Consider the following 25,048-nt stretch of genomic DNA (forward strand, 5'->3'; position numbering starts at 1 on the left):
GTTATTGCCCATATGGCATTTTTACTGTACATAAAGATGCTCAACGTTAGCACCACAACACCTCACGCATTTCGTGATCGCCCGGATCTCTGCCTGCAGGACCGTATTATGGTCAGGCAGTCTAAAACAGATCTCAGTCCCTAGACTCTGTTTTAGCACTGGTAACTCAGACGTATTCTTTACTTAAGGCAAAATTTATTGGACATTTCGATTTACCTTCAGTTGGATCTTTGCCAGATTATAGTTTCATTATGATTTTTGATTTAGCATATAGCGATGAACGCCTGTTTTTTAAATAGAATTACTCTCAGGCCGGGGAACGAAAGCTTCCCTCAAAAGATGGCAAAATCTAATGAATTGAATCTTTAAAAGTTTCGTTGGTGCTTGACCTGCTAAAATATTGCAGAAAATTTATGTTCAAAATGCGTATGAAGACACTTTTAACCCAAACCATTTGGGTTAAAAGTGAAAAACTGCGTTTAAAGCTTTTTTTCATTAACACTACAGTAGATCATTTTTTGTTTAATTAACAATGAAATCATAAACAATGGTGCTAAAAAAAGTCGAAGTAAACAGAATTTAGTTGGCTCTTCTGGAAAGTGAATTAAAACAAAGAGACTTTGAAAAGCAATGACAATTTCTAGAGGTATGAAGGTCAATACAATTTTTAAATGTGAAGAACACTTTGTTGAGTACTGAGAAGAGATGGTAATTTAAGCCACTCATGCTATTGCAAGCATTTTTTTGTTAAATTCCAAAGAAAATAAGAAGGTCGTTGGAAAAATTAACATTTTTTTTGAATTGTCATATGCGTAAGTCGTTTTTTTACAACTTTAATTCATCTTTAAACGAAACATTGTCATTGGTATTTAAATATTCGACATCTACTGAACCTGAGTCAGTTTCTTTTACAGATTCGCTCTTAACAATTTAACATCAAATTCGCCAGCGCAATATCATTGGAAATGTATTCTTGGTCTAAGTTGGCTGCTTTACTTAGCTTGATAGCTATAGCCTGTGAAGCTACACATGGTGGATCACATGGAGGATATGGAAAACAACCGTCCTATGGAGCCAATACAGGATCGAATTCCTATGGTAGTGCTGCAGGTCCAGCCTATGGTGCCCCTGCTAAACCGTCCTACGGAGCCCCAGCTAAACCATTCTATGGAGCACCTGCTGCCCCAGCCTACGGTTCCTCTGCTACATCATCCTATGCAGCCCCTGCTTCATCATCCTATGCAGCCCCTGCTTCATCATCCCATGCAGCCCCTGCTTCATCATCCTACGCAGCCCCTGCCTCATCATCCTACGCAGCCCCTGCTTCATCATCCTACGCAGCCCCTGCTACACCAAATTACGCAGCCCCCGCCGCAGCAGCCTATAGTTCCTCCGCCGCCTCAGCATCATCTGCTCCAGCCACAGCTCCAAAACTATATCCCGCTGCAGTTCCAGTAACCATTCCTGCTCTTCCTTGTCCCAAGAATTACATCTTCAGCTGCCATCCTCAGTTAAGAGCATTGCCCTGCTCGCCATATGCACATGCTAAAGTTGGTGCCTATTCGGAAAATGTTCCAGTATATGCAGCTCCTCCCCAGCAAGAGAAGGGTGGCTACAAAGATAATTAATATTTGATTTGATATAATTTTTTTAAGACTGATGTAATTAATGAAACAAAAGAGAATTGATACAAAAATTATTCTTGTTTGTCTTTGGAGCCAATCAATGAAATAGGGTTCGTTGTAGTTTTAAGAATCGAAATCCACTGTGCAAAATCCATCACTGTGACTACAGAGGAATTTTTGCTATTGGCTTTTTTAATTGCAAGACAAGGAATTGAGTTTTTCTGCCTCTATCTGAGGCAGAAAAACTTCAAACAGAAAGTTCACCACTTTCCTTGAAAATTCATTATTTTCAACTTTATCCATATTAATATCCAAATATGCGCCGATCTGGATCATATAAGGTTCAGGTGCCGGGAAGTCCTATATAAAAGTTACATTTTAAAATTTCAGTGAATTTGGGTAGTAAATGCGGCATTTATCAGCTTAAAACTCTAAGTCGACAGATCTGCCAATATGGCTGTATTATCCAAATATAGTCGGATGTGAACCACAATCGATTCGGACAACGGGTGTCCAAGTCCAACTCATTGTTTCAAATTTCAACGAAATCGGATAGTAATTGAGGTTTTTTTGCGATTAAGACCCTGAATCAATATCTGGGTCTTTATGGCAGCCATATGTGAATATGAACCATATTCATGTCTACAGGCCTTATACAACTTTCTGCTCCAATACCATGAATCGCCAGATCGGTCCATATAGCAGCTGTATGTAAGTTGGGTCTATATGAACCATATTCATTGCGGATATCGTACAACTAAGTACAACCTAAGTACAACTCGAGGAGGGATTTGAACCAGTCTGATACGCAGACGATGTTATAATACTTCTAAGGGGTAAGGATATGAACCAGCTAAGCAGAGGGGCCGAAAGGGTCTTGTTTATGGCATATGACTGGGCTAGACTCAGAGGTCTCAATGTTAACCCAAAGAAGATTGAAATATGCCAGTTACCTGGAAGCCGAAGCCGAGACGATTTCGATATCTGACAAGGTCAAATACTTAGGTGTGATCTTGGACAGGAAAACTGAATTGGAAGTGTCACATTCAGGTGCGTACTGAGAAGACTCACAGATGTTGGGCACTATGTAGATGGGCCATAGGCTCGAAATGGGTCCCGAATCCGAGGATAGTCCACTGGCTCTACAGGAGCGTGATTAGACCAATACTTACTTACGCCTCAGTAGTTTGGTGGACTGCTATGGAGAAAAAGTGCAATATAAGAACAATTTCAGAGAACATGTAATCTTGGCATAGGTGGAGCGATAAGGACCACGACCACTAGGGCACTGGAGACTATTCTAGATATCGGAACCATTGACATAGAGATTAGGTGTGTAGCATCTACTGTGGCTATGAGACTTAGGGCGATGGGAGAATGGATTGAGGATGGTAGGAGCTCATACCATCGCGGTATAATCGAGGCGACGATAGGAAACCTGGAAGGAAGGGAAGAGGTTACCGATCGGATACCTGAGATGAACCTCTAGGTCGAGTGCGCTGCACTGCTGCCAGCGGCGCAATCTTGGATTGACAGAACCCCAGTATTGCCATCTGGAAGATCATGTTACACTGTCATGTTACGCGGATGTATCGAAGCTAGAGGACAGAGTGAGTCTGGGAGTCTCCCAGGGACTGGGATCTGTTGTATACTGCCTGACCATAATGCGGTCCTGCAGGCGGAGATCCGGGCAATCTCGGAATGCGTGAGGTGGTGTGGTGCTAACGCGAGGACGTCGAGTGTGCACATCTTTACGGACAGTAAAATTTGCCATGAGGCCAATAACAACCAAGGCGGTAAGGTCTTGAGCAGTCTTGCAGTGTAAGAAGGAGATTAATACCTTCTCTGAGGATGGCAAAATTCGCATCGTTTGAGTGTTTGGCCATAACGGAGTAAGGCGGAATGAAAGGACAGACAATTTGGCGGTGAAGGCCAGAGGACTGCCGTCAACAAACTTGGTTAACCCGAAGCCTTGCAGGTCGAAGCAGTCCGAGTTAAGGGAGTGAGCGACGAATGCGCATGCAACATTGTGGAACAGCGGAACAGTCGGTAGGAGGGCGAAAATCCTATGGGGGGATCCAGATCGTGAGAAGACGAGGGTATTACTGAAAGGAAACAAGAAGGAGGGCAGTATAGCTAGTGGTATCATGATGGGACACTTAGGACTACGAGCGGAAAGTGATAGCATGTGTAGGACATGCGGGGAAGATGATGAAACGTTGGAGAATTTTCTTTGTCATTGCCCGGCTTTCGCGTCTAACAGATACCGGCAATTAGGTGGGGACACTATACCAGACATGAACCAATTTAGGGAAGAGGCATGAAAATCAATTAAAGATGTTGTAGGTAGCACGGAATTGCTAACTTAGATTTTATTTTTCGAGGTTTCTTTTTTTGTATGTAGAGCACACAACAAGCCGATACCTGGCCTAGACGTATGTCTATAGTGGTATGGGGCGGATTAATATCTGCACCCTCTTTTCAACCTAACATAACCTAGTACCACGCTGTTCCGAGTTTTAGCATAAGAGAACAAGAGATAAATCTTTTATGGATTTAAGACCCTAAATCGGCAGATCGGTCTATATGAGGCCTATATCAAGATATAGTCCGATATAGCCCATTTTCGAACTTATATGCCTATGAACAAAAAAAAGACAATTTGTGCAAAGTTTCAGCTCAATATCTCTATTTTTAAAGACTGTAGCGAGATTTCAACAGACAGTTAGACAGACGGACGGACATTGTTAGATCGTCTTAGATTTTTACGATGATCAAAAATAAATGTACTTTATAAGGTGGGAAATAGATACTTCAATGTGTTGCAAGCGGAATGACAAAATGAATACACTCCCATCCTACGGTGGTGGGTATTAAAACAAGTAAAAGTGTGTTAAGTCCGGCTGGGGCGACTTCTGGAATTGCTCCCTCTAGAGCACCAAGAAATCAAGACCCCTAATCGGTTTATATGACAGCTATATCAGCTTATGGACCGATTTGAGCAATTTTTAGCACAGTTGCTGAAAGTCATAATAAAACACCTGATGCAATATTTCAGCCCAATCGGATAATAATTGCGCCCTCTAGTGGCTCAAGAAGTCAAGACCCCAGATCGGTTTATATGGCAGCTATATCAGGTTATAGACCGATTTCAACTATTCCTAACACAGTTGTTGGAAGTCATAACAAAACACTTCAGCAACATTTCAGCCGAATCGGGTAATAATTGTGGCTCAAGACGTCAAGGTCCGAGATCGGTTTATATGGGAGCTATTTCAGATAATGCATTTTAGCCAAATCGGATAATATTTGCGCCCTCTATGGCTCAAAAAGTCAAGATCCTAGATCGGTTTATATGGCAGATTCAGGTTATAAATTGATTTGAACCATACTTAGCAATTGTGGGAAATCGCAACGAAACGCCTCATACAAAATTTCAGCCAAATCGGATAAAAGCCATCAAACGTTTTTGTTTCCATACCAAAACTCGTTTTTTATCTGCACTAATTGTTTTCTGTACTTAATTTATGTTTTTTCGGAGATAAATAAAAAGAACTAATAAAACAAAGAAAAATTATGCCGGCAATGGTAGCCATAATGACTGAAAAGGTTGTTTATATGATTTTTATACCCTCCACCATAGGATGGGGGTATACTAATTTCGTCATTCTGTTTGTAGCTACTCGAAATATTCGTCAGAGACTCCATAAAGAACATATATTCTTGATCATCATGACATTTTCTGTCGATCTAGCCATGTGCGTCCGTCCGTCTGTCTGCCGAAATCACGCCGAAATCAAACTTTCAAAGGAGTAAAGCTATCCATTTGAAATTTTGCACAAATACTTCTTATTAGTGTAGCTCGGTTGGGATTGTAAATGGGCTATATCGGTCCATGTTTTGATTTAGCTGCCATATAAACCGATGTTGAATCTTAACTTCTTGAGACAGTAGAGAACGCAATTCTCATCCGTTTTGTCTGAAATTGTGCATGAGGTGTTTTGTTATAACTTCCAACAACTGTGACAAATATGGTTCAAATCGGTCTATAACCTGATATAGCTGCCATTTAAACCGATCTTCAATCTTGACATCCTGAGCCTCAAGAGGGCCTCATTATTATCCGATTTGGCTGAAATTTTGTACAACGGTTTCTTTCATGACCTCCAACATACGTGTCAAATATGGTCTGAATCGGTCTTTAGCTTGATACATCTTCCCCATAAACCGATCCCCCTACTTTACTTCTTGAGCCAATAATAGGTCCAATTCTTATTCGATTTGGCTGAAATTTTACACATATACTTCTATTGTGGTCTCCAAAATTCAATTAGTAAAGCAATTCTTTCTTTTATCCTTGTTGTTGTCATTTTCCTCACTTTTAGCAGAGTTTTATTTTTTCGCCTATTTTTCTTCCACTTTTCGTCGACGTTTGGAAGAAAATTATTTTGGGTTTTATGGAAAATTTTTTTTCAACTGTGATGCATGTTATACGTGAATAGTGATTTTTTTCGTGAGTAGTGCGTGAGTAAAATTTTTACCAACGATGGGGCGATAATGCATCCCTCATGTACGCATCCAACAGTCGCTCAAGTGTCGGCCCATAAAAGGCGTATATATTGCCTGATGTCGACAAAAATTGGGACCGGGAGTTGTTTTAGGCTCCACGCTCGGCATCCTTGTGGGTATACATATAACTCTGTCTTTTTATACCCTTCATTAACTATACTAACTTCGTCATTCCAATGGAAACAGTTCGAAATATTTTTCTAAGACCCTATAAAGTATATTCGTGATCAACACGACATTTTAAGTCGATCTAGCCATGTCCGACGGTCTGTCTGTCGAAAAATATTGCTATAATAATGGGCTTGCGATTTTGCACTAATACTTCCCATTAGTATAGGTCGGTTGGGATTGTGAATGGGCCATATTGGTCCTTGTTTTGGTATAGTCCACATAATCCCATAATCCGATCTCCGATTATTATCTGATTTGGCTGAAATTTTTTACTATGATTTTTTATCAAAGGATGTGCCAAGTATGATTCGAATCGGCCTAAAATCTGATATACTGAAATTTTGCAGAACAATTCCTTTTATGACCTTCAACATACGTACCCAAAATGGTGTGAATAAGTGTGCAACCTAATATAGCACCCATATAAACCAATCTCACGATTCTACTTTTTGAACCCCTTTAGGCCAGCAATCGGAGGCCACCATAGCGCAGAGATTAGCATGTCCGCCTATGACGCTAAACGCCCTGGTTTAAATCCTGGCGAGACCATCATAACATTTTCAGCGGTGGTTATCCCCTCCTAATTCAGGCGACATTTGTGAGGTACTTTGCCATGTAAAAACTTCTCCTTAAAAGAGTTGTCGCACTGCGTCACGCCGTTCGGTTTCGGCTATAAAAAGAAGGTTCCTTTTCATTGAGCTTGAACTTGAATCGAACTGCACTCATTGATATGTGAGAAGTTTGCCCCTGTTCCTCAATGGAATGTTTATGGTCAAATTTGCATTTGCATAGGCCGGCAATCGCAAAGCAATTCTTAACCATTATCCTTTGTTTGCCTATAATAATATTCCGTGTAAAGAACTTCACAAATGCGAACAATGATGGAGGGTATATAAGATTCGGCTCGGCTGAACTTTGTACGCTCTTACTTGTTAAGTATTACGTCTAGTTGGTTTTATTTCCACTATAGTTGTATTTCATTGGATCAAATCGCTTGCACTGCTTCTCAGTCGGGGCAGAGATGACAATGAACAGTAGCAAGTTTTGCTAACCAAAGCGAGTTGTCACAAAATGTCGTATTACGTAGTAGTCTGTCAGGCTCAACAATAACAATTGCTATATTGATCGATATAGAGTATCATATTGAAAATTTGATGTCTGTCAAAATGCTAACGGCATTGTTTAACAACATCCTAAAATGCTGAGTAGAATAAATTCTTGTTAAACCTACCTCAAGCAGACTTTCTTGTCTGACTTTGGAGAAAAAACAGAAACATCAACGACTGGTAGGGTGGGTGTGTTTATTTATTTTTTTTTTTGGAATGAACCATCTCTACGATTTTCCCACGTTTTTGTTTAAGCTCATGATATTTTTCACGAAAATAGCAAAAGAACCTAAGACTAGGCGTTTAGTGAACATTGTATTAGAAGAGAAATCTGAGATGTAACGGAAATGCTTAAAGATGAAATCGTGATCTTAACACGTCTCTGTGTGGTATTTAAACACTAAGCTTTGGAATTGAAAATTTAGTTACTTGAAAAAAATTCGACATTGACCAGCGCCGGCACGAGATGATATTGTGGACGTTAATAGTTGGAAGTTTAGCAGCCATAGGGCCTGCAAATGGTTATGAAGACAATTATGTGATTGAAGGTAGTGATCAGTATGAAATTGTGAATTACGATAAAGCAACAACGCCATCTTATGGATCACCCGCTGCATTGGTCTATGGCATTGACAGTCATACATTTTCGGATGGATCCAATAAGGATGCTGCTCCTGCCACCCGTTCATATGGGGCGGAGGATGTTGTGGATGAAAATTATGATATGGGCGCAGCAAAGAGCAATTTTAATGCTCTCTCTGGGGGTTATCCTTATACAGACATGTCTTCTTATGCTGCTGTAAACCCGGACTTAATTGACTTCAAGTACGAGAATGGCTACCATCCATATATTGCCTCTGCTGATAGCAGCCCAAACTCTGCTTCTTCATACAATAATGCTGAAAAACATTTATCAATAAATATTCCTGCAACATATGCGCATGACCCCACTAAAGGTGATTACAAAGTATCTCAAAAAGTTCCCTTGAGATATATCAACAAATCAGCTGGTGGTGCCAATGAAGCATACAATGCTGCAGTCTTATCATCTCACAGCGATGCTCCATTCTATAAACCTTCTGCTTACGTATCTTACCGTTCCAATACTGCTCCAACACACAATACTGCTCATGGGACTTCACCGTACAGTACATCGTCTACCTCATCGAATACGATCTCTTCAGCTCGAAATGTTCCAGCTTTTCCATCCAGCAGCTATTCTAGACCTTATAGTGCTCCAGCAGGTCCCTTGTATGAAACATCATCTAACGTTCCATACACTGCTCCATCGACTTATACATCTCCACCTATTGCTTATAATACTCAAGCCTCTGTAAATGCCTTCAATAATGCTCCTGCTGCTACATTGCATAGTAACCATGGTGTACCCTTGTATTATGATCAAACCAACAGCGCCACTCCTGTTCTGCCTTATATTCCTCCCGCTGAGCCTCTGCATATGATGCCTCTTGCTTCAACCTACAGCAATTCCGCAGTTTCAACCCCTAAAGGATCGGCTGGACCCTCTTATAAAGTGATTTCAAAAAGTGCCAACTATAATGCCCCGGATTCTTCAATGTTGTATGGTCCCGCTCCTACACTGATTTATGGTCCCCATACTTCTACGGCTTCCAGTTCATACAGTGTTCCCACCCACTGGCATTCAAAAACATATTCATCTGCAGCTGGTCCAACATCTACACCCAATGTATCTGCAATCTCTTCTCACGCATCAGAGAATGTTAACAATCCCACCACATATGTTTCATATGGCGCAGGTGCAAATCTTCCAATTGAAATCAATGCATCATCAGGCACCTACAATATTTCCACCTTTCCATCCCAGTATACTGCTACTGTCTCATCAGGATCATCTGCTGAAGTTGGAAATCTATTTACTTACAGCAAGCCCTTAGTCTATACAAATGGAACCTACGAAGTCTCGACATCTGGACAAAGTACTTTAACAGTTGTATCTTATAACAATCCTGACGATGTGGCACCAACACAAAGTTTATATCAAGGATTGGATGCTTCCAATCAAAGTGATGGTGGTGGCTCAAGTACAGAAGACAGTGCTCCTTCTTCGATGTTTAACAGTGCTGACTTCTATACTTCTAAAAATGTTAAAAGTGCTCAGCCGGATGAAGTCACAAAATCCAATGATACCAAGGATTATCTCGCCCGTATCGCATATTTGTATGGGGCCAGTGGGGGCTACTCTACATCATCAAATTTAAGCGACACAAAATCACCATTTTACAATGAACCAAAAGAAAATAGTTATCGTAATAGTAGTGTCTTAGGTCATGATGATTCAAAAGAAATTTCTTCCGAAGAGCCAAGTAGGAATAAAAGCCAAGCGGTCAGCAATGTTTCTTCTCAAAGTTCTAAAAGTGAGCAAGCGTCATTAACGAAGCCTCCATCATATGACTCAACTCAATCATGGACTCAGGCATCTAATGTACCTTTATATGGGACATACCGTACATCAGCAGCCGGGAATCCATCAATGAGTTACCAAGAAAGTAGTGCATCAGCCCATGATAAACTAAAAGAAACTACTCCCGGAGCACAAAGAGGATTTAAATACCAAGTGCCCACCGATGTGGCTACTCAAGGATACAGATTACATGATTCATCATATGATTCCTCACAAACAGTCCATGATAAGCTAAAAGAAGTTTCTTATGGAGTGCAAAGTGGATTTAATAACCAAGAGTCTGCCAGTGTTTCTACTCAAGCATCCCAAAGAGTTCAACCCACATTTACAAAGTCACTGTCATATAAATCATCACATACAGGGTCTCAAGGATCTAACCTTGCTTCGCATGGAGCATACTGGACTTCGGCTGGCAAACCCTATATGAGTAACAACCACTTAGTACATGATAAACCAAAAACAGTTTCGTTCAAAGTGCAAAGTGCAATAAATAACCAAGAGTCTAGTGATTCTACTCCACAAAATGTTGAACCCACCTTGACCAAGTCCACTTTATATGATTCATCACAAACCAAAACTTATGAATTTAATTTCGCATATCCTGCTTTAACTGCCAATACTCCTAGGAGTTACTATGACAGTAGTGCCTCACAACATGAAGATCCAAAAGAAGTTTTGTCAAAATTTGAAAGTGGATTTAAGTATCAAGAATCTAACGGTTCATCTTCTCAAAGTGCTTCATCCCACTATGTCAAGACTTCCTCATATGATTCGTCACCAACAGGCTTTCAAGGATCTAATGATGGTTCCAATGGGGCATATGCTGCTTCAGGTGGTAAGCCTCATGGCAATGATAAGCCGGAAAGAGTACCTAGTCCACTTAATAACCAAGAGTCTAGCGATGTTTCTTCTCAACCATCCACAAGTGTTCAAGCGTCAAAGTCCCCTGGCACTCAAGAATCATATATTGCTTCCAGTGGGGCATGGGCAGTTGGTGGTGATTATAATTGCAATAATTTACGAACCAATATCAGCATTGTATTGCCAAATAGTACTACTATCAGCACTACAGCTTTGCCCATTACCAAACAATATGGGGAAAGTACTTTAAAGCCTGCCTATGACTCCAAAGATGATACAAGTTCTTTGGCTTATACCACTACTGTCACTCCTTCAATTAACTCTTCAACTGAGAAATATGAGAGAATTTTTTGTGCGTCTGCCGCCAAAAACTATGGGCAAGCTACATATTCCTCCAAAGCTATTAACTCTAAGGAAAATTCTCATTATAGCACTCCCGTTGTTCCCACCGCTTCTTTAACAGGTGGGGATTATAGTTGGGGTTTTCCTCCCTACCATTCCAATGTTCAAGGCCCGGCAGCGTATAAGTTTCCTCCAAGAGCTCCTTCTCAGGAATCTGCAAGCCATAGTTTGCCATTCCCAGCCTATCATGCAAATGGTCAAATCCCTCTACAATATAAGTTTCCTGGAAGTTATTCTTCATATGATTACCCTTCATATCCTTTATACACTACCAAAAGATATGATCCTTTTTACAATGGCCAATCTCAAGGTAGTTATGTTGATGCCATGCCTCCATCTTACCTTCCAAATCAGTCCCCCAAAAGCTATGTTGCACCAAACTCAGTCGGCTATGAAACTCCTGGCGCAAGATATGTGAGAGGTGTTCAAAATTACGAATCATTAATAGGTTCTGAACAATTTTTTATGAGTAATATATCACCTCATATACATGGCAATGAAGTGTCTTATATACCAACGACGCCAATTCTTCAATCTACTGTTCCTCTGCCATCGGCTGTTCAATACCCGCCTCCATTCTATCCCACTAGCTTACCTCCGACTTCTTTAACTCCTGTTTCTTTGCAGCCAGGTTATAGTGTTCCAGTTTTCCCATATTTCATGCCTCAAGCTGCCATTTCTACCAGGGAGTATGTACGCAGAGACCCAGCTGGGTTTTACAACGATGAAGAACAACATCTCTACTCGCCTGCATACTCGCCTGGCTACAGAAATCATGACTATGCTGTACCTTCTCCGCCTGAGGTTGGATACAGGGATTACCGAAATTATTATTAGTATAGTTTAGGTTTGCAATAAACTTATGTTAGGTTTGCAATAAAACTTAGTTAAATAAGTTATGCCCATTGAGGATATGGCGGTTATATTTTTGGTTCAATACCAAAGCCTGAAGTGGGAAACGGGCTTTGGCATTACCCTAAAAATTCATAACATCTCTACATTGGTAAACCGCTATATTTGTATCTTTCGAACCGTTCGTTGAAAGTGCAAAAATTGGACTTCTCTAGTTTATTGTTCAAAAAAAAGTATGAAGTGATATTTTAGGACTGCATATGCATTCATCAGTAGTGTGAATTTGGCAAAAATCGGGAGTTTCATATAAGAAAAAGCATGACTTGGTCATATGTTCCTCTTCTTACTTAATGAGAAGAAGATGGTTATATTAATTTGACTTGGTCATCGTACACTAAGATAGGAATAAACCTTATATGTACCTTCAATTGAATCTTTAGTTTAGGTTATAAATAGAAAATTTAATTTCTTATGAGCAAAAAGTGGGGATTCGGTGTTGGAAAAATTATTTAGAAAGCATGGACTACAAATGTTTTTCTAATGAAATATTTAATATATTTATAAATAGCAAATCAAAACTAGATTCCAAAAAATTTTGGAGTTTTTATTCGTTCATATTGCGATGTAAAAAAATGAAGTCACAGTATTAAATTTAGCTACATTAAGAATATTTTTTTTCGATATGTTTTATTGTATTTGATTGTTATAAGAATAATGACACATTTTATATTTAATGTAAAAATTATGATTTAAATAAAACATAAAAATTCTGACATTTAATTTTTAATTGAAAAATTTTATACCCTCCGCCATAGGATTTAAATGAAATTTTTTTTCTAAACTAATTTTAATGAAATTTTTTTAAAGACAATATTTGGCACGAATTTCGGTCTTGGGTCGTAGGTCCGCGATAAGACGGGATTTTGTGATATTCGTACGTTTTGGTATTAAAATGTACGAAATTGTGGCTTTTTACCCAACGCGAACTGATAGGGCTTGAATTATGATTTTGGGCTCAAGTTAAAGAGCGTTTCGAAAGAATAAGATTTGTTGACAAAAATTTCCCAAAATCGTGCCGGATGTGGGAAAAATAGAACGTTTAGTAACGCAATTGGTACTTTTTGGTACCATGTTTATAAAATTGAGCTAGATGCCCAACAAAACATTTTTCCTGTCGTGCAAGCAATACGAAAATATTCTAGCATACTAATGCGCATTTTAAATGCTCAATAAGTATGCATGAAACTATAACATAATGTAAAGTAATATTCTTTTAAATTTTTACAGAAAAATATGGTTTTAACATACTTTTGTGCAGTAATCTATCACATAGGGAATGCATGAAACATGACTTCAAAGTATGGTAAAGACGAATTTGTTTTGCATCCATATTGCTTCTGATCAGCAGTTGTGTATGTTAATAAAGTTTTGAGCTCATTGAACGAAGATCAAGTACGAAAGCTGAAAATTGGTGCGATCTTTATACGCGTGCTTTAAAGAAAGTTTAGTATCTTCAGTTGAATTTGCGAACTCGGACAAAAAGGTTATTGCTCGTGTTGTGTATTTTCTTTTGTTGTTGTTTTATACTTTTTGGCGCAGTATTCATAAAAGATTTTGGACTGAAATCAAATTAAAATACTTTTATTTTGTTTCATTTATTTTTTTTAATTAATTACTAAAAAACGCCATCTGAGTCTGAGCTTTGTATGTCAATGAAAATTTTTTGAAATAACACACTGCGTTAAGTTAGACCGGGCCGAACTTTGGATACCCACCACCACGGGTATGTATGTAAACCACTCGTAAAAATCCGGTGAAAAAGGCATACCTTATGTCCCTTAGCAGCTATTGGGTTGCCCAAAAAGTAATTGCGGATTTTTCATATAGTCGGCGTTGACAAATTTTTTCACAGCTTGTGACTCTGTAATTGCATTCTTTCTTCTGTCAGTTATCAGATGTTACTTTTAGCTTGCTTTAGAAAAAAAGTGTAAAAAAGTATATTTGATTAAAGTTCATTCTAAGTTTTTTTTTTTAAAAAATGCATTTACCTTTTTTTAAAAAAATCCGCAATTACTTTTTGGGCAACCCAATATATCGAAATATTTTCCGATTTGGACCAAATTCTAATAAATACAAGTCATTGTTCCATTGTGTATAAAACCTAAAACTAAAAATTAATCCATCTTAACCATATACTACACAGAAGTCGAAAAACCTAACATAAGTCACTGTGTCAAATTTCAGTGCCTTTCGTATGGCAGCCATATTCGAATCTGGACCGATCTGAGCCAAATTGAAGAAGAATGTCGAGGGGCCCAATACAACTCAATGTCCCAAATTTCGGCGACATCGGACAATAAATGCGCCTTTTATGGCCCCAAAACCTTAAATGGAGAGATCGTTCTATATGACAGCTATATGCAAACCTTGATCGATCTAGGCAAATTGCAGAAATATGTCGAGGGGCTTAACCTTACTCACTGTCCCGAATTTCGGCGACAACGGAAGATAAATGCACCGTTTATGGGCCCAAAGCCATAAATCGAGAGATCGGTCTATATGGCAGCTTTATTCAAATCTGGACCGATCTGAGCCAAATTGAAGAAGGCTGTCGAAGGTCCTAAGACAACTCACTGTTTCAGATTTCGGTGACATCGGACTAAAAATGCGCCTTTAATGGGCCCAAAACCTTAAATCGAGAGATCGGTCTATATGGCAGCTATATCCAAATCTGGACCGATCTGATCCAAATTAAAGACGGATTTCAGAGGGCCTAACACAACACATTGTCCCAAATTTCAGCAAAATCGGATAATAAATGTGATTTTTATGGGCTTAAAACCCTAAATCGGCGGATCGGTCTATATTGGGGCTATATCAAGATATAGTCTGATATAGCCCATAATCAAACTTGACCTGGCTAGATCGTCTTAGATTTTTACGCTGATCAAGAATATATATACTTTATAGGGTCGGAAATGGATATTTCGATGTGTTGCAAGTGAAATCACTAAATGAATATACCACCACCTTTGGTGGTGGGTATAAAAACATTTATTTTTTGGGACATTAGTCGCAGAAAGGCAAATTAAATTTGTGCTTCTAATGTTCCATTTTTGATGTTAAACAATAAGCGCATTTTGGATCTTTAAACAATCGCATTTAAGGGGGACATCGCCCACAAACATCATGCATGTCGGAAGCAACTGCGTATGCCACTATTGCATCCAGGGATGCAATATTTTCTGCTGGGGAGCTTTGAATTTTTGGAATTAAGTATACCATGGCAACCTAAATTGGCCTAATGAGTTTTGGGACTTTTGGACATATAAAAACAAAAAAGTACCAAAAAAGGTACAAAATAGGTGAACTTTGCATAGGGCGAACGGTAGAGCCTCGAAATTTGGCTTAAATGATTGTTGTTGCAAAAGGGGAATGATAGAACTAGAGCTCTGAAATTTAACATCTAGATTCTACTAATAAATATATGTTGGCTGAATAAGTGATTTTTCAACAAATCATACATTTTAGTACCAACAAGTAAGAGCGTGCTAAGTTCGGCTGGGCCAAATCTTATATACCCTCCACCATGGATCGCATTTGTCGAGTTCTATGCGCGGAATCTCTTTTTAGGCAAACAAAGAATATTGAGTAAGAACTGTTATGCCAGTGGAGCTATATCAAGTTATAGTCCGATTCGGACCATAAATGAATGCTGAACATTGTAGAAGTCATTGTGTAATATTTCAGTTCATTCCAATATCGGGAGATCGGGTTAAGTCGATCTAGCCATGTCCGTTCGTCTGTCCGTCCGTCTGTCGAAAGCACGGTAGCATTCGAAGGAGTAAAGCTAGTCGCTTGAAATTTTGCACAAATACTTTTTATTAGTGTAGGTCGGTTGGGATTGTAAATGGGCCAAATCGGTCCATGTTTTGATATAGATGCCATAAAAACCGATCTTGGGTCTAGGCTTCTTGAGCTTCTGGAGGGTTCATTTCTTATCCAACATGGCTGAAATTTTGCCCCTAAACTGAATTTCATTTCCGTTGGGAATAAAGAACGAATTTGATATCTATTTTCAGTGCAAAGTGACGGTGGCCGCCCCAGTCCCAAAACACCCTCCAAACAGTTCCTATTTACCGGCCATGGTAATATGGGGTTCAAATTAAAGGGACTTGGAAGAGCAGCACGAATTTGATATCCATATTTCAGTTGAAATGTCTGAGGTGCCATTCCTCTCCTAATGAGAACATTACCACCAAGAATCGAGAATGGGCCAAATTCTCACACATCAATGAGTGTTTTCCGATTCAAGTTTAAACTCAATGATAAGGGACCTTTTTTTATAGCCGAGTCCGAACGGCGTCCCGCAGTGCGACACCTTTTTGGGGAAAATTTTTAAAATGACCATGCATTGCATTGTACCTCGCAAATGTCGCCAACATTAAGAGGGGATTAACAACGCTTTATCCGATGTTCTCGCCAGGATTCGAACGCGTTCAACGTCACAGGCTACAATGGCACGAATTCGATATTCGCAATCAGGGCGAAGTGTCCCCACCCAAAACAGATATTAGAGAGTTAAAGAAGGCGCAGCGGAGCGGTCCCGGTTCGGCTAGTTTATTATCAAAATACAATCTATTCCCTGCAGCTGTGATGAGATATGTAGTTCGACTCAAAAATATCTCCTGATTCGGCTAAGCCATGTCCACCAGCACCTTCAAAATTTCAGGCGAATCGAGTAAAAATTGGGACCTCCAGAGGCTCAGAAAGTCAAATAGGGAGATCGGTTTATATGGCAGCTATATCAGCTTATCAACCGATTTAGACCATACTTGGAACAGTTGTTGGAAGTCATACCAAAACGACATATGCAAAATTAGAACCAAATTGGATACGATTTGCGTCCTCTTGAAGCCCAAAAAATCTATTTGAGAGGTTTATTTGGTGGCTATATGAGGTTATGGATTGATTAAGACCATACTTGGCACAGTTGTTGGAAATAATACCAAAACACCACGTTTAGAATTTCATACTAATTGGATAAGAATTGCACCCTCTAGAATCTCAAGAAGTCAAGACCCACGATCGGTTTATATGGCAGCTATATCAAAACATGGACCGATTCGTCCCATTTACAATCCCAACCGACTTACACTAATAGGAAGTATTAGTGTGCACCTTCGAAAGTTTGCGTAGTTTCGATAAGCAGACGGACGGACGGATATGGCTACGTCGACTTAAAATGTCATGACGATCAAGATTATATATGCTTTACGGGATCTTAGACGTATATCGAAAATAGTATACCACCATCCTATGGTGGTGGGTATGCGTTTCTCTATTTGCAAAAATGTGTTTTCCCTTATTGGATGTGATTGTCTAGTCTACATAGCTAAAGCATTTCTTTAAATGTTAACATTGGGTTTACGGAAAAATAATACCTACATTTAAATATTTTCGTCAGTCAATGCAAAAAAAAAAAATTGAAAATAACATACAAAAAGAAAGAAGCAAATAAATCTCATGAGACAATATCAATATGACTGAGCCCATATAAAGATTAAAGTAAGGAATTTAGGCCAGCATATAGGTTTTTGGGTCAATAACGCTCTTGCCAATTTGCAAATTAAGCAATAATTTAATGGAACAGCAACAGAGGCTGGCGTTTACACTTGCATTCAGTATGGTGCATTTTAGAAATGGTATTTATTAAACGTTGCAGAATTGAAAAAAATATTCAGTTGTCTTTTGAAATTCATCGTTAATTATAGTACTAGAAAAAAAAAGCTCAGTGCAATATGAAATCCCTTAGCCTGCTTTTAGTTGCGTTCTTCAGTCTCTTGGCTGTCTGCAACGCTTCATGTGGTCCTGCTGCTCCAGTCGCTGCGTATTCTCCTGTTACATTTCCCGCTCCTCCCTGCCCGAAAAATTACATCTTCAGCTGCCAGCCTCAACTACGGCCACTTCCCTGTGCTCATCCACCTGCTGCTGCTGCTGGTGATTATGGCAGTGCTGGTTCTTACACAGGTCAATTGCCAGTTTACGCCCTGCCACCCTACAATTACGGAGTTAAGCCCTACCAAACTGAGAAATAGAAGCTGAAGATGGAATAAACTTAACGGAAAATACTAAACAAATTTGTTTTTATTTTAATATACTGTATTGGAAATATAGAAACGGTGGGTCAAATTTTATCTGAAAGGGTTAAAAATATCTTACAATTTAAAAGTGATTCTACCTCGACCAACAGAACAATCGTGGCAAATCGGCCGGGCCGAATCTTATATTCCCTCCACCATGGATCGTGTTTGTCGAGTTCTTTTCCCGGCATTTCTTCTTAGGCAAAAAAGAATAAAAGAAAAGATTTGCTCTGCAATTGGAGCGATATCAAGATATGGTCCGGTTCAGAACACAATTAAGTTATATGTTGGAGACCTGTTTAAAATTTCAGCCAATTCGAATGCAAAATTTCAGCCAAATCGGATAGGAATTGCGCCCTCTAGAAGCTTAAGAAGTCAAGTCCCCAAATCGGATTATATGACAGCTATAACAGGCTATAAACCGATATGACTCATACCTGATACAGTTGTTGGATATAATAACCAAATACTTCGTGCAAAATTTTATTTTTTCATTCAAATCATATAAGAATTGCGCCCTCTAGTGGCTCAAGAAGACAAGATTCAAGATAGGTTTAAATGGCGGCTATATCAGGTTATTGACCGATTTGAAGCTAACTGGTACAGTTATTGGAAGTCATAGCGAAACACGTCGTTCAAAATTTTATTCCAATCGGATAATAATTTCGCCCTCTAGAGGCTCAAGAAATCGAAACCCATGATCAGTTTATATGGCAGCTACATCAAAACATGGACCGATAGGACCCATTTACAATCCCAACTGACTCTCATGTATGGTTTCGTTATCTGAATGATTCTTTATGGATACCAAAGAATCATTCAGATTCCGATACCATACTGAAGCTACGTTCGCTACTTTCGAGAAAGCATATCTTCCTTGTTGACAACGGAACAAGTTGGTTTGGCAACGAAACAAGTTGGTTTGGCATTGATCCCTCCATGCCTGTCTTCATCCTTACAATCGGAGGAGGTCTTGGCAATTCCATAAGTACGTTTGAGTATAGCGATTACAGTCATCAAATCGCGTACATCACATGTTTCACCTCTTCGGCTCCCTAATGAACAACAAATGCAAATTGCAAATTTTGCCCATGAACATCCCACTAAGAAACAGGGGCAAACTTCTCACATATCAATGAGTGCAGCCCGATTTAAGTTTTAAGCTCAATGATAAGGGGCCACCTTTTTATAGCCGAGTCCGAACGGCGTGCCGCAGTGCGACACCTCTTTGGAGAGAAGTTTTACATGGCATAGTACCTCACAAATGTTGCCAGCATTAGGAGGAGAAAACCACCGCTGAAAAATTTTTTTTCGCCAGGATTCGAACCCAGGTGTTCAGCGTCATAGGCGGACATGCTAACCTCTGCGCTAGGGTGGCCTCCCCTCTTGTTACCAACAGCCATCCTCAAATCGACGTCTTTTGCTTCATTAACGATGGTTCTTGGGCCCGCAATACCATTTCTCGCCTTAGTGCTTTTGGGGATGGAATGTTCCCCAATTCAGTATGTTCGCAATATTTGGATAACTGTTGAACCGTTGCCTAATTAAGATATCAACCAACGGGGGTAGACTGCCTAGGTGCCATTCCCCTAGCCCAATTTGGGAAGCCTTTTATATATTTGGTGAAAGAGTTTTGGGATCCGTTCCACCAAGCCTTTCCAAAAATTTGAGAGCAAGGCACCTTTTATAAGTTTTTGCCAGAGAAGGCCTATAGCCGAATCAAATTGCCGGACTGTTAAAATATTTATCAAAAATGTTTACAATACAAGATTTTGAATAGTATTTGAGAACCTTCTGCAGCACAACTTTTTGACCAACAACACAAACATTTCCAACAACTACACGCATGTAATATTTTATTGAATTTTTAATAAATCAAACTTTAACAGTGACATCCATCGAGGTTTACTTGAATGCTATGAAATGGTTGAGGCAAATCGTACAAAGGATACTGGTGAGAATGAGCACCAACAGCGGCCGCAGGTGCACAGGCAAAGGGACTCAGATTGGGTTGACAGCTAAACAGGTAATTCTTCGGGCAGGGATGTGCAACCATTGGCAAATTTACTGCTCTCCCATTGACCAAAGCGTTAGTAGTACAGGCACCAACAAAGATTAAAACGATTGACAAGAGCTTCATTTTGAGGATGAACTGATGACCACTGATGAGTATGGTGTGTGTGTTGCAATTTAAAATTAAACTGATTGATCTGCCATGGTGGCCACATTATTAAATAGTGAATTAAAAAGTGCAGACTGAAATTTGTAACACTTTTCTATAGTTTTCCTTCAAAAAGCAAAAATGTGTAACACTTTTCTTTGGTTCAAGTGATTCAGTGGAAAACTTGGCCACTGCATGTATGAAAGGGGTCAAGATTAATATGGAAACCTAGAATTTCAGTGTAATTTGAGTAACTCTTTGCAATTTAAACGATTTTACAATGATCAATTTTGTGTGTGCTTATGGCCAACTATTTTTATTGGCTGCATATTTAATACGCTAGATAACGGAAAAAGATACAAGTTTGAATAACTTACGAGGGTCGTTTTTTATATTTCGCGTTGGGCAACATTAAAAATTGGAAATCATTTTGCGAGTTTTCAAAACAATTTCCATAGGTTTAATACTCTTAAATCAATTTGTCCCATGTGCCATGGCAGCACAGGGCTACAGACTTATAATACAGCATACATTTAAAAAATTTCAAGGGAACCCGTAGCAATAGAGTTTGGGTACTATATTTATACCGTCCCACGAGCTTAAGGACACATTTTGTTCTTCTTAAATATCACCTAATTCTTTTCTACGCCGTGCCTCTTTATAAATTAAAGTCTGATCCTTAAGCTGATAAGCTTTTGCAAGAGATAGATCCACATCTCTTGCAAAAGCTTATCGTATACAAAGGAAGGGTCCAAATGTCTTCTGGTTCTTCCTGTATGCCCCCCATGTATTTCTGCTAGCCGCTCCGTGCCACTATGTCATGTGTACTTGTGCTCTCTAAATACTAACAAAATAAAGCGTGCTAAGTATAGCCTCTACCATGGATCGCATTTGTCGAGTTCTTTTCCCGGCATCTCTTTTTACGCAAACAAAGGATAAAATAAAAAAAAAAAAATATGCTATTGGAGCTATATCAAGTTATGTTCCGATTCGGACCATAATCGAATTGAATATGGAGACCGTAGTAAAAGTCAGTGTGTAAAATTTCAGCCAAATCTAGTAAGATTTGCGCCCTTTAGGGGCTGAAGATGTAAAAAAGTGAGATCGGTTTATAGGGGAGCTGATCCAGGCTATGAACCGATTCAGATCACATTCGACACGTATGTTGAAGGTCATGGGAGATGCCGTTGTATTAAAATTTCAGCCAAATCGGATAATAATTGATCCCTTTAGGGGCTTAAGAAGTCACAATCCCAGATCGGTTTATATGGCAGCTATATCACATTTTCGACCGATTTGAACCATATTTGGAACAGTTCGTGAAAGTCATAAAATTGGAGTTAAGAGTTATATTAAGTGATAATAAAACACCTCATGCAAAATTTCAGCCAAATCGAATAGGAACTGATCCCTGCAAAGGCTCAAAATTGGATAAGAATTGCGCCCTCAAGTGGCTCAAGAAGTCAAGACCCGAAATCGGTTTATATGACAGCTCTATCATATTATGGACCGATTTGAACCATACTGTGCACAGTTAATGGAAGTCATAACAAAACAAGTCATGCAAAATTTCAGCCAAATCGGATAGGAATAGTAGAGGCTCATGAAGTCACGACCCAAGATCGACCCCTCTCCACAAGCCCTATACATGCTATCACCTTCGCGCCTATTCTGCATAAGGGCGCTAAGAGCGCTCGTTGTTCTATGTGCCCGTTATGATATCGAAAAGTAAACTGATCGCATTCTTACCTCATTTCATAACCTCGTCTTCCCACGATCCGGAGCTCTCCATAGGATTTGTTCGTCCTAAGGACCACTTTACTGATCCGCAGTACCACATGCGCGTTCGTCGAACATGCTCGGACTTCTTCGGCCCGAAAAGCTTCGCATTAACCAAATTTACTGGCAGCAGTCACCTGGCCTTCGCGGCCAACTCGTCAGGACTATCGTTCCCCGTTACTCCGCTATGGTCCGCCAAGCGATGCGGATCTTGCCATCCTCAGAGAAGGCAATTATCTCCTTCGTACACTCCAAGGCAGATCGTGATCTCACCGCCCTGGTTGTTACAGCCCCGATGGCCAGTTTACTGTACGCAAAGATGTTCAGACTTGAAGTCCTCCCGTTACCACCATACCAACTCACTCATTCCGTGATCTCCAGGATCTCCGCCTGAAGGATCGTGTTATGGTCAGGCAGTCGGATACAGAAGCTCATGTTCGAGTCCTGCGTCCTCATTTTTGTTCCCACTATTGAGCCGCAAGGTGTTGGAACGTCGCACGCAGAGAAGGCTTGCATCAACTAATCAACTAGCGGCTTGCATCAACTACAACCGACTCGTGCCGAGGCATCGGAGAGGAGTTGCTTGTGAACAGCTTCTGTAAACACTAGCTGGCTTATACTTTGCACAACTAACTCACCACCTTGGTCTTAAAATTGAATCTATATGATAGCACTACTTTGCACTAGTAATGACGCCAGAACGTTCGACATTGGAGAAAATTAGAGAGATCGACCGCCAAACCCATCCGCCACCTAAGGACGTGCCCTGTAAAACTTGGAACTCTCTCTAACTAACCAATGAGCTTTTATCCGTCAGTGAAGCATGCAGCTTCATATAGCAATAGCAGAGTTCCGTCTATCCAAAACGTGCCGCTAGAAGCAGTACCTCGCTCTATACCTTAAATACCGTCTCAGATATCCGATCCCAAATCTCTTTCTATCCAACCAAGTTTCCTTTCTTCGCCTCGCATATTTTTGTACCCACCACCGAAGGATGGGGGTATATTCATTTTGTCATTCCGTTTGCAACACATCCGACCCTACAAAGTATATATATTCTTGATCAGCGGTAAAAATCTAAGACGATCTAGCCATGTCCGTTCGTCTGTCTGTTGAAATCATGCTATGCTACAGTCTTTAAAAAAGAGCCGAAACTTTGCACAGATTCGTTTTTTGTATATAAGCAGGTTAAGTTTGAAGACGGGCTATATTGGACTATATCTTGATACAGCCCCCATATAAACCGATCCGCCGATTTAGGGCGTTAGGCCCATAAGAGCCACATTAATTATCCGATTTTTCTGAAAATTGAGACAGTGAGTTGAATTAGGCCCTGAAATATCCTTCTCTCATTTGGCCCTGATCGGTCCAGATTTTGATATAGCTGCCATATAGAACGATCTCTCGATTTAAGGTTTTGGGTTCATAAAAGGCGCATTTATCGCCGAAATTTAGGACAGTGAGTTAAGTTAAGATCCTCGACATATTTCTGCAATTTGGCCTAGGTCGATCAAAATTTGCATATAGCTGCCATATTGACCTATCAGTTCTCACATCGCTATAAGTCTCATAGCCACAGTGGCTGCTTCATATTAAATCTGTATATCTACGGGTCGGATTAGTAGAATAGTCTCCAGTGGCCAAGCAGGCGTGGTCCTCATTGCAATGATTATGACAAGACATCATGTTCTGTGAGCTATGTCTTTGTGTTGCACTTTTCCTCCGTAGCCGTACATCAAATTATAAGACCTCAAACACAATGATAGTATAGTCTAATCACGCTTCTGTAGAATCGGGGGACTATACATACACCCAAGTATCAAAATCGAAACGTGGCGAGTCAAATGCGACCACCTTCGCCTTCTTCGTAAACGGGCATATCTCGATCTTCTCTGGCCTTAGACTTTGAAAATCTGATTCGGACTCCTATTACTTAGAAGTGTTAAAACATCGTCTGAACTATTTGACAGTGAATTATACTCTCCACTGTCGGAAGGGTCATGGTTCAAGACCCCGCTGGAATCCCGGAAATAAGTGGCGTTTTAAGTCAATTTCAAGCTTTCGTAGAGTTTGAGTTCTTGAAACATCTTTTTTTTTTACATTCCTACAAATATTGTTCTCTTATAAAAAGAACTTCCACAAAACCAGTGCTGATGACCTACAATAGTATATTTGTGCTGATTCATGGAACATTTTTTTGCTAAACATGGTGTGTGACTTTTTGCATACTTTGCACTTTTCTTCACTGCAGCTCATGTTAATTATTTTCGGTTGTGTCAGTACAGTTTGAGAAGTTAAGACATCAGTGTTCAAGTGATATTTGTGTGAGGATTCAATTATAATTGGAATTTTTAATTTTCAAATTCAGTTTATAAAATTCGAATAAAAAATTAGAATTATTTAGATAAGTTTTTCGATGTTAGTAAAATCAAACAGTCAACCATATAATCAAGTCTAGAATAGATGAATATGCTGTAAAAGTAATTTCATAATAACTGATCTGTTTGCTTACTATGAACATATGATAGCCAATGGAGACGCTTTGACTTGTGGTAAGCTTTTGGTAAGCTGTTTCCAAAATAGCCAACTTTAATGTTATATTTTTCTTACAGGACTTTCATATTGAATACAACGCACAGTAGTGCAAACGGCGAAAAAAATTGAAAATAGGCCCACAACTTTTTATCTGTTAATCTGAGTTGTACAAATCTTTTAAGACATTGTTAGAGCAGGATGTAGGCTTTCAAATGGCTTTGTAGGTCTATTTCTTTAATACAGGGTGAGATATAGGGTTTCACAGTTGATCACTTTCCACTTCTCCAAGAATCTAGGGGGTAAAACTCTTCATCCACTGAACCAAATTTCATGATTTAGGACTCTTGGCGATATCTATTAACAGAATTTACCATCTGGTACCGTGAACGAGACATGAGTAG

General features: G+C 39.6%; 3 protein-coding genes across 3 annotated transcripts; all 3 read left to right on the top strand.

Moving 5' to 3' along the window:
* Positions 1 to 951: 951 nt before the first annotated feature.
* On the top strand, positions 952 to 1,628 carry LOC106085123 (vitelline membrane protein Vm26Ab-like). Its single transcript, XM_059365506.1, has one exon. It carries the CDS (start codon positions 966 to 968, stop codon positions 1,626 to 1,628), a length of 663 nt encoding a protein of 220 aa, XP_059221489.1. The 5' UTR covers positions 952 to 965.
* A 6,309-nt stretch (positions 1,629 to 7,937) lies between these two features.
* Positions 7,938 to 12,014, top strand: LOC131996061 (uncharacterized). The gene has a single exon (XM_059365507.1). It carries the CDS (start codon positions 7,938 to 7,940, stop codon positions 12,012 to 12,014), a length of 4,077 nt encoding a protein of 1,358 aa, XP_059221490.1.
* Positions 12,015 to 17,830: 5,816 nt separating this feature from the next.
* On the top strand, positions 17,831 to 18,127 carry LOC131996062 (vitelline membrane protein Vm32E-like). The gene has a single exon (XM_059365508.1). It carries the CDS (start codon positions 17,831 to 17,833, stop codon positions 18,125 to 18,127), a length of 297 nt encoding a protein of 98 aa, XP_059221491.1.
* The last annotated feature ends 6,921 nt before the right edge of the window (positions 18,128 to 25,048 follow it).

The sequence above is a fragment of the Stomoxys calcitrans genome, chromosome 3 (assembly GCF_963082655.1).
Source record: "Stomoxys calcitrans chromosome 3, idStoCalc2.1, whole genome shotgun sequence".
NCBI lineage: Eukaryota > Metazoa > Arthropoda > Insecta > Diptera > Muscidae > Stomoxys > Stomoxys calcitrans.

Excerpts from the sequence above, each read along its gene's own strand:
- LOC106085123 (XM_059365506.1), top strand. The coding sequence starts at position 966 with ATGTATTCTTGGTCTAAGTTGGCTGCTTTACTTAGCTTGATAGCTATA.
- LOC131996061 (XM_059365507.1), top strand. The coding sequence starts at position 7,938 with ATGATATTGTGGACGTTAATAGTTGGAAGTTTAGCAGCCATAGGGCCT.
- LOC131996062 (XM_059365508.1), top strand. The coding sequence starts at position 17,831 with ATGAAATCCCTTAGCCTGCTTTTAGTTGCGTTCTTCAGTCTCTTGGCT.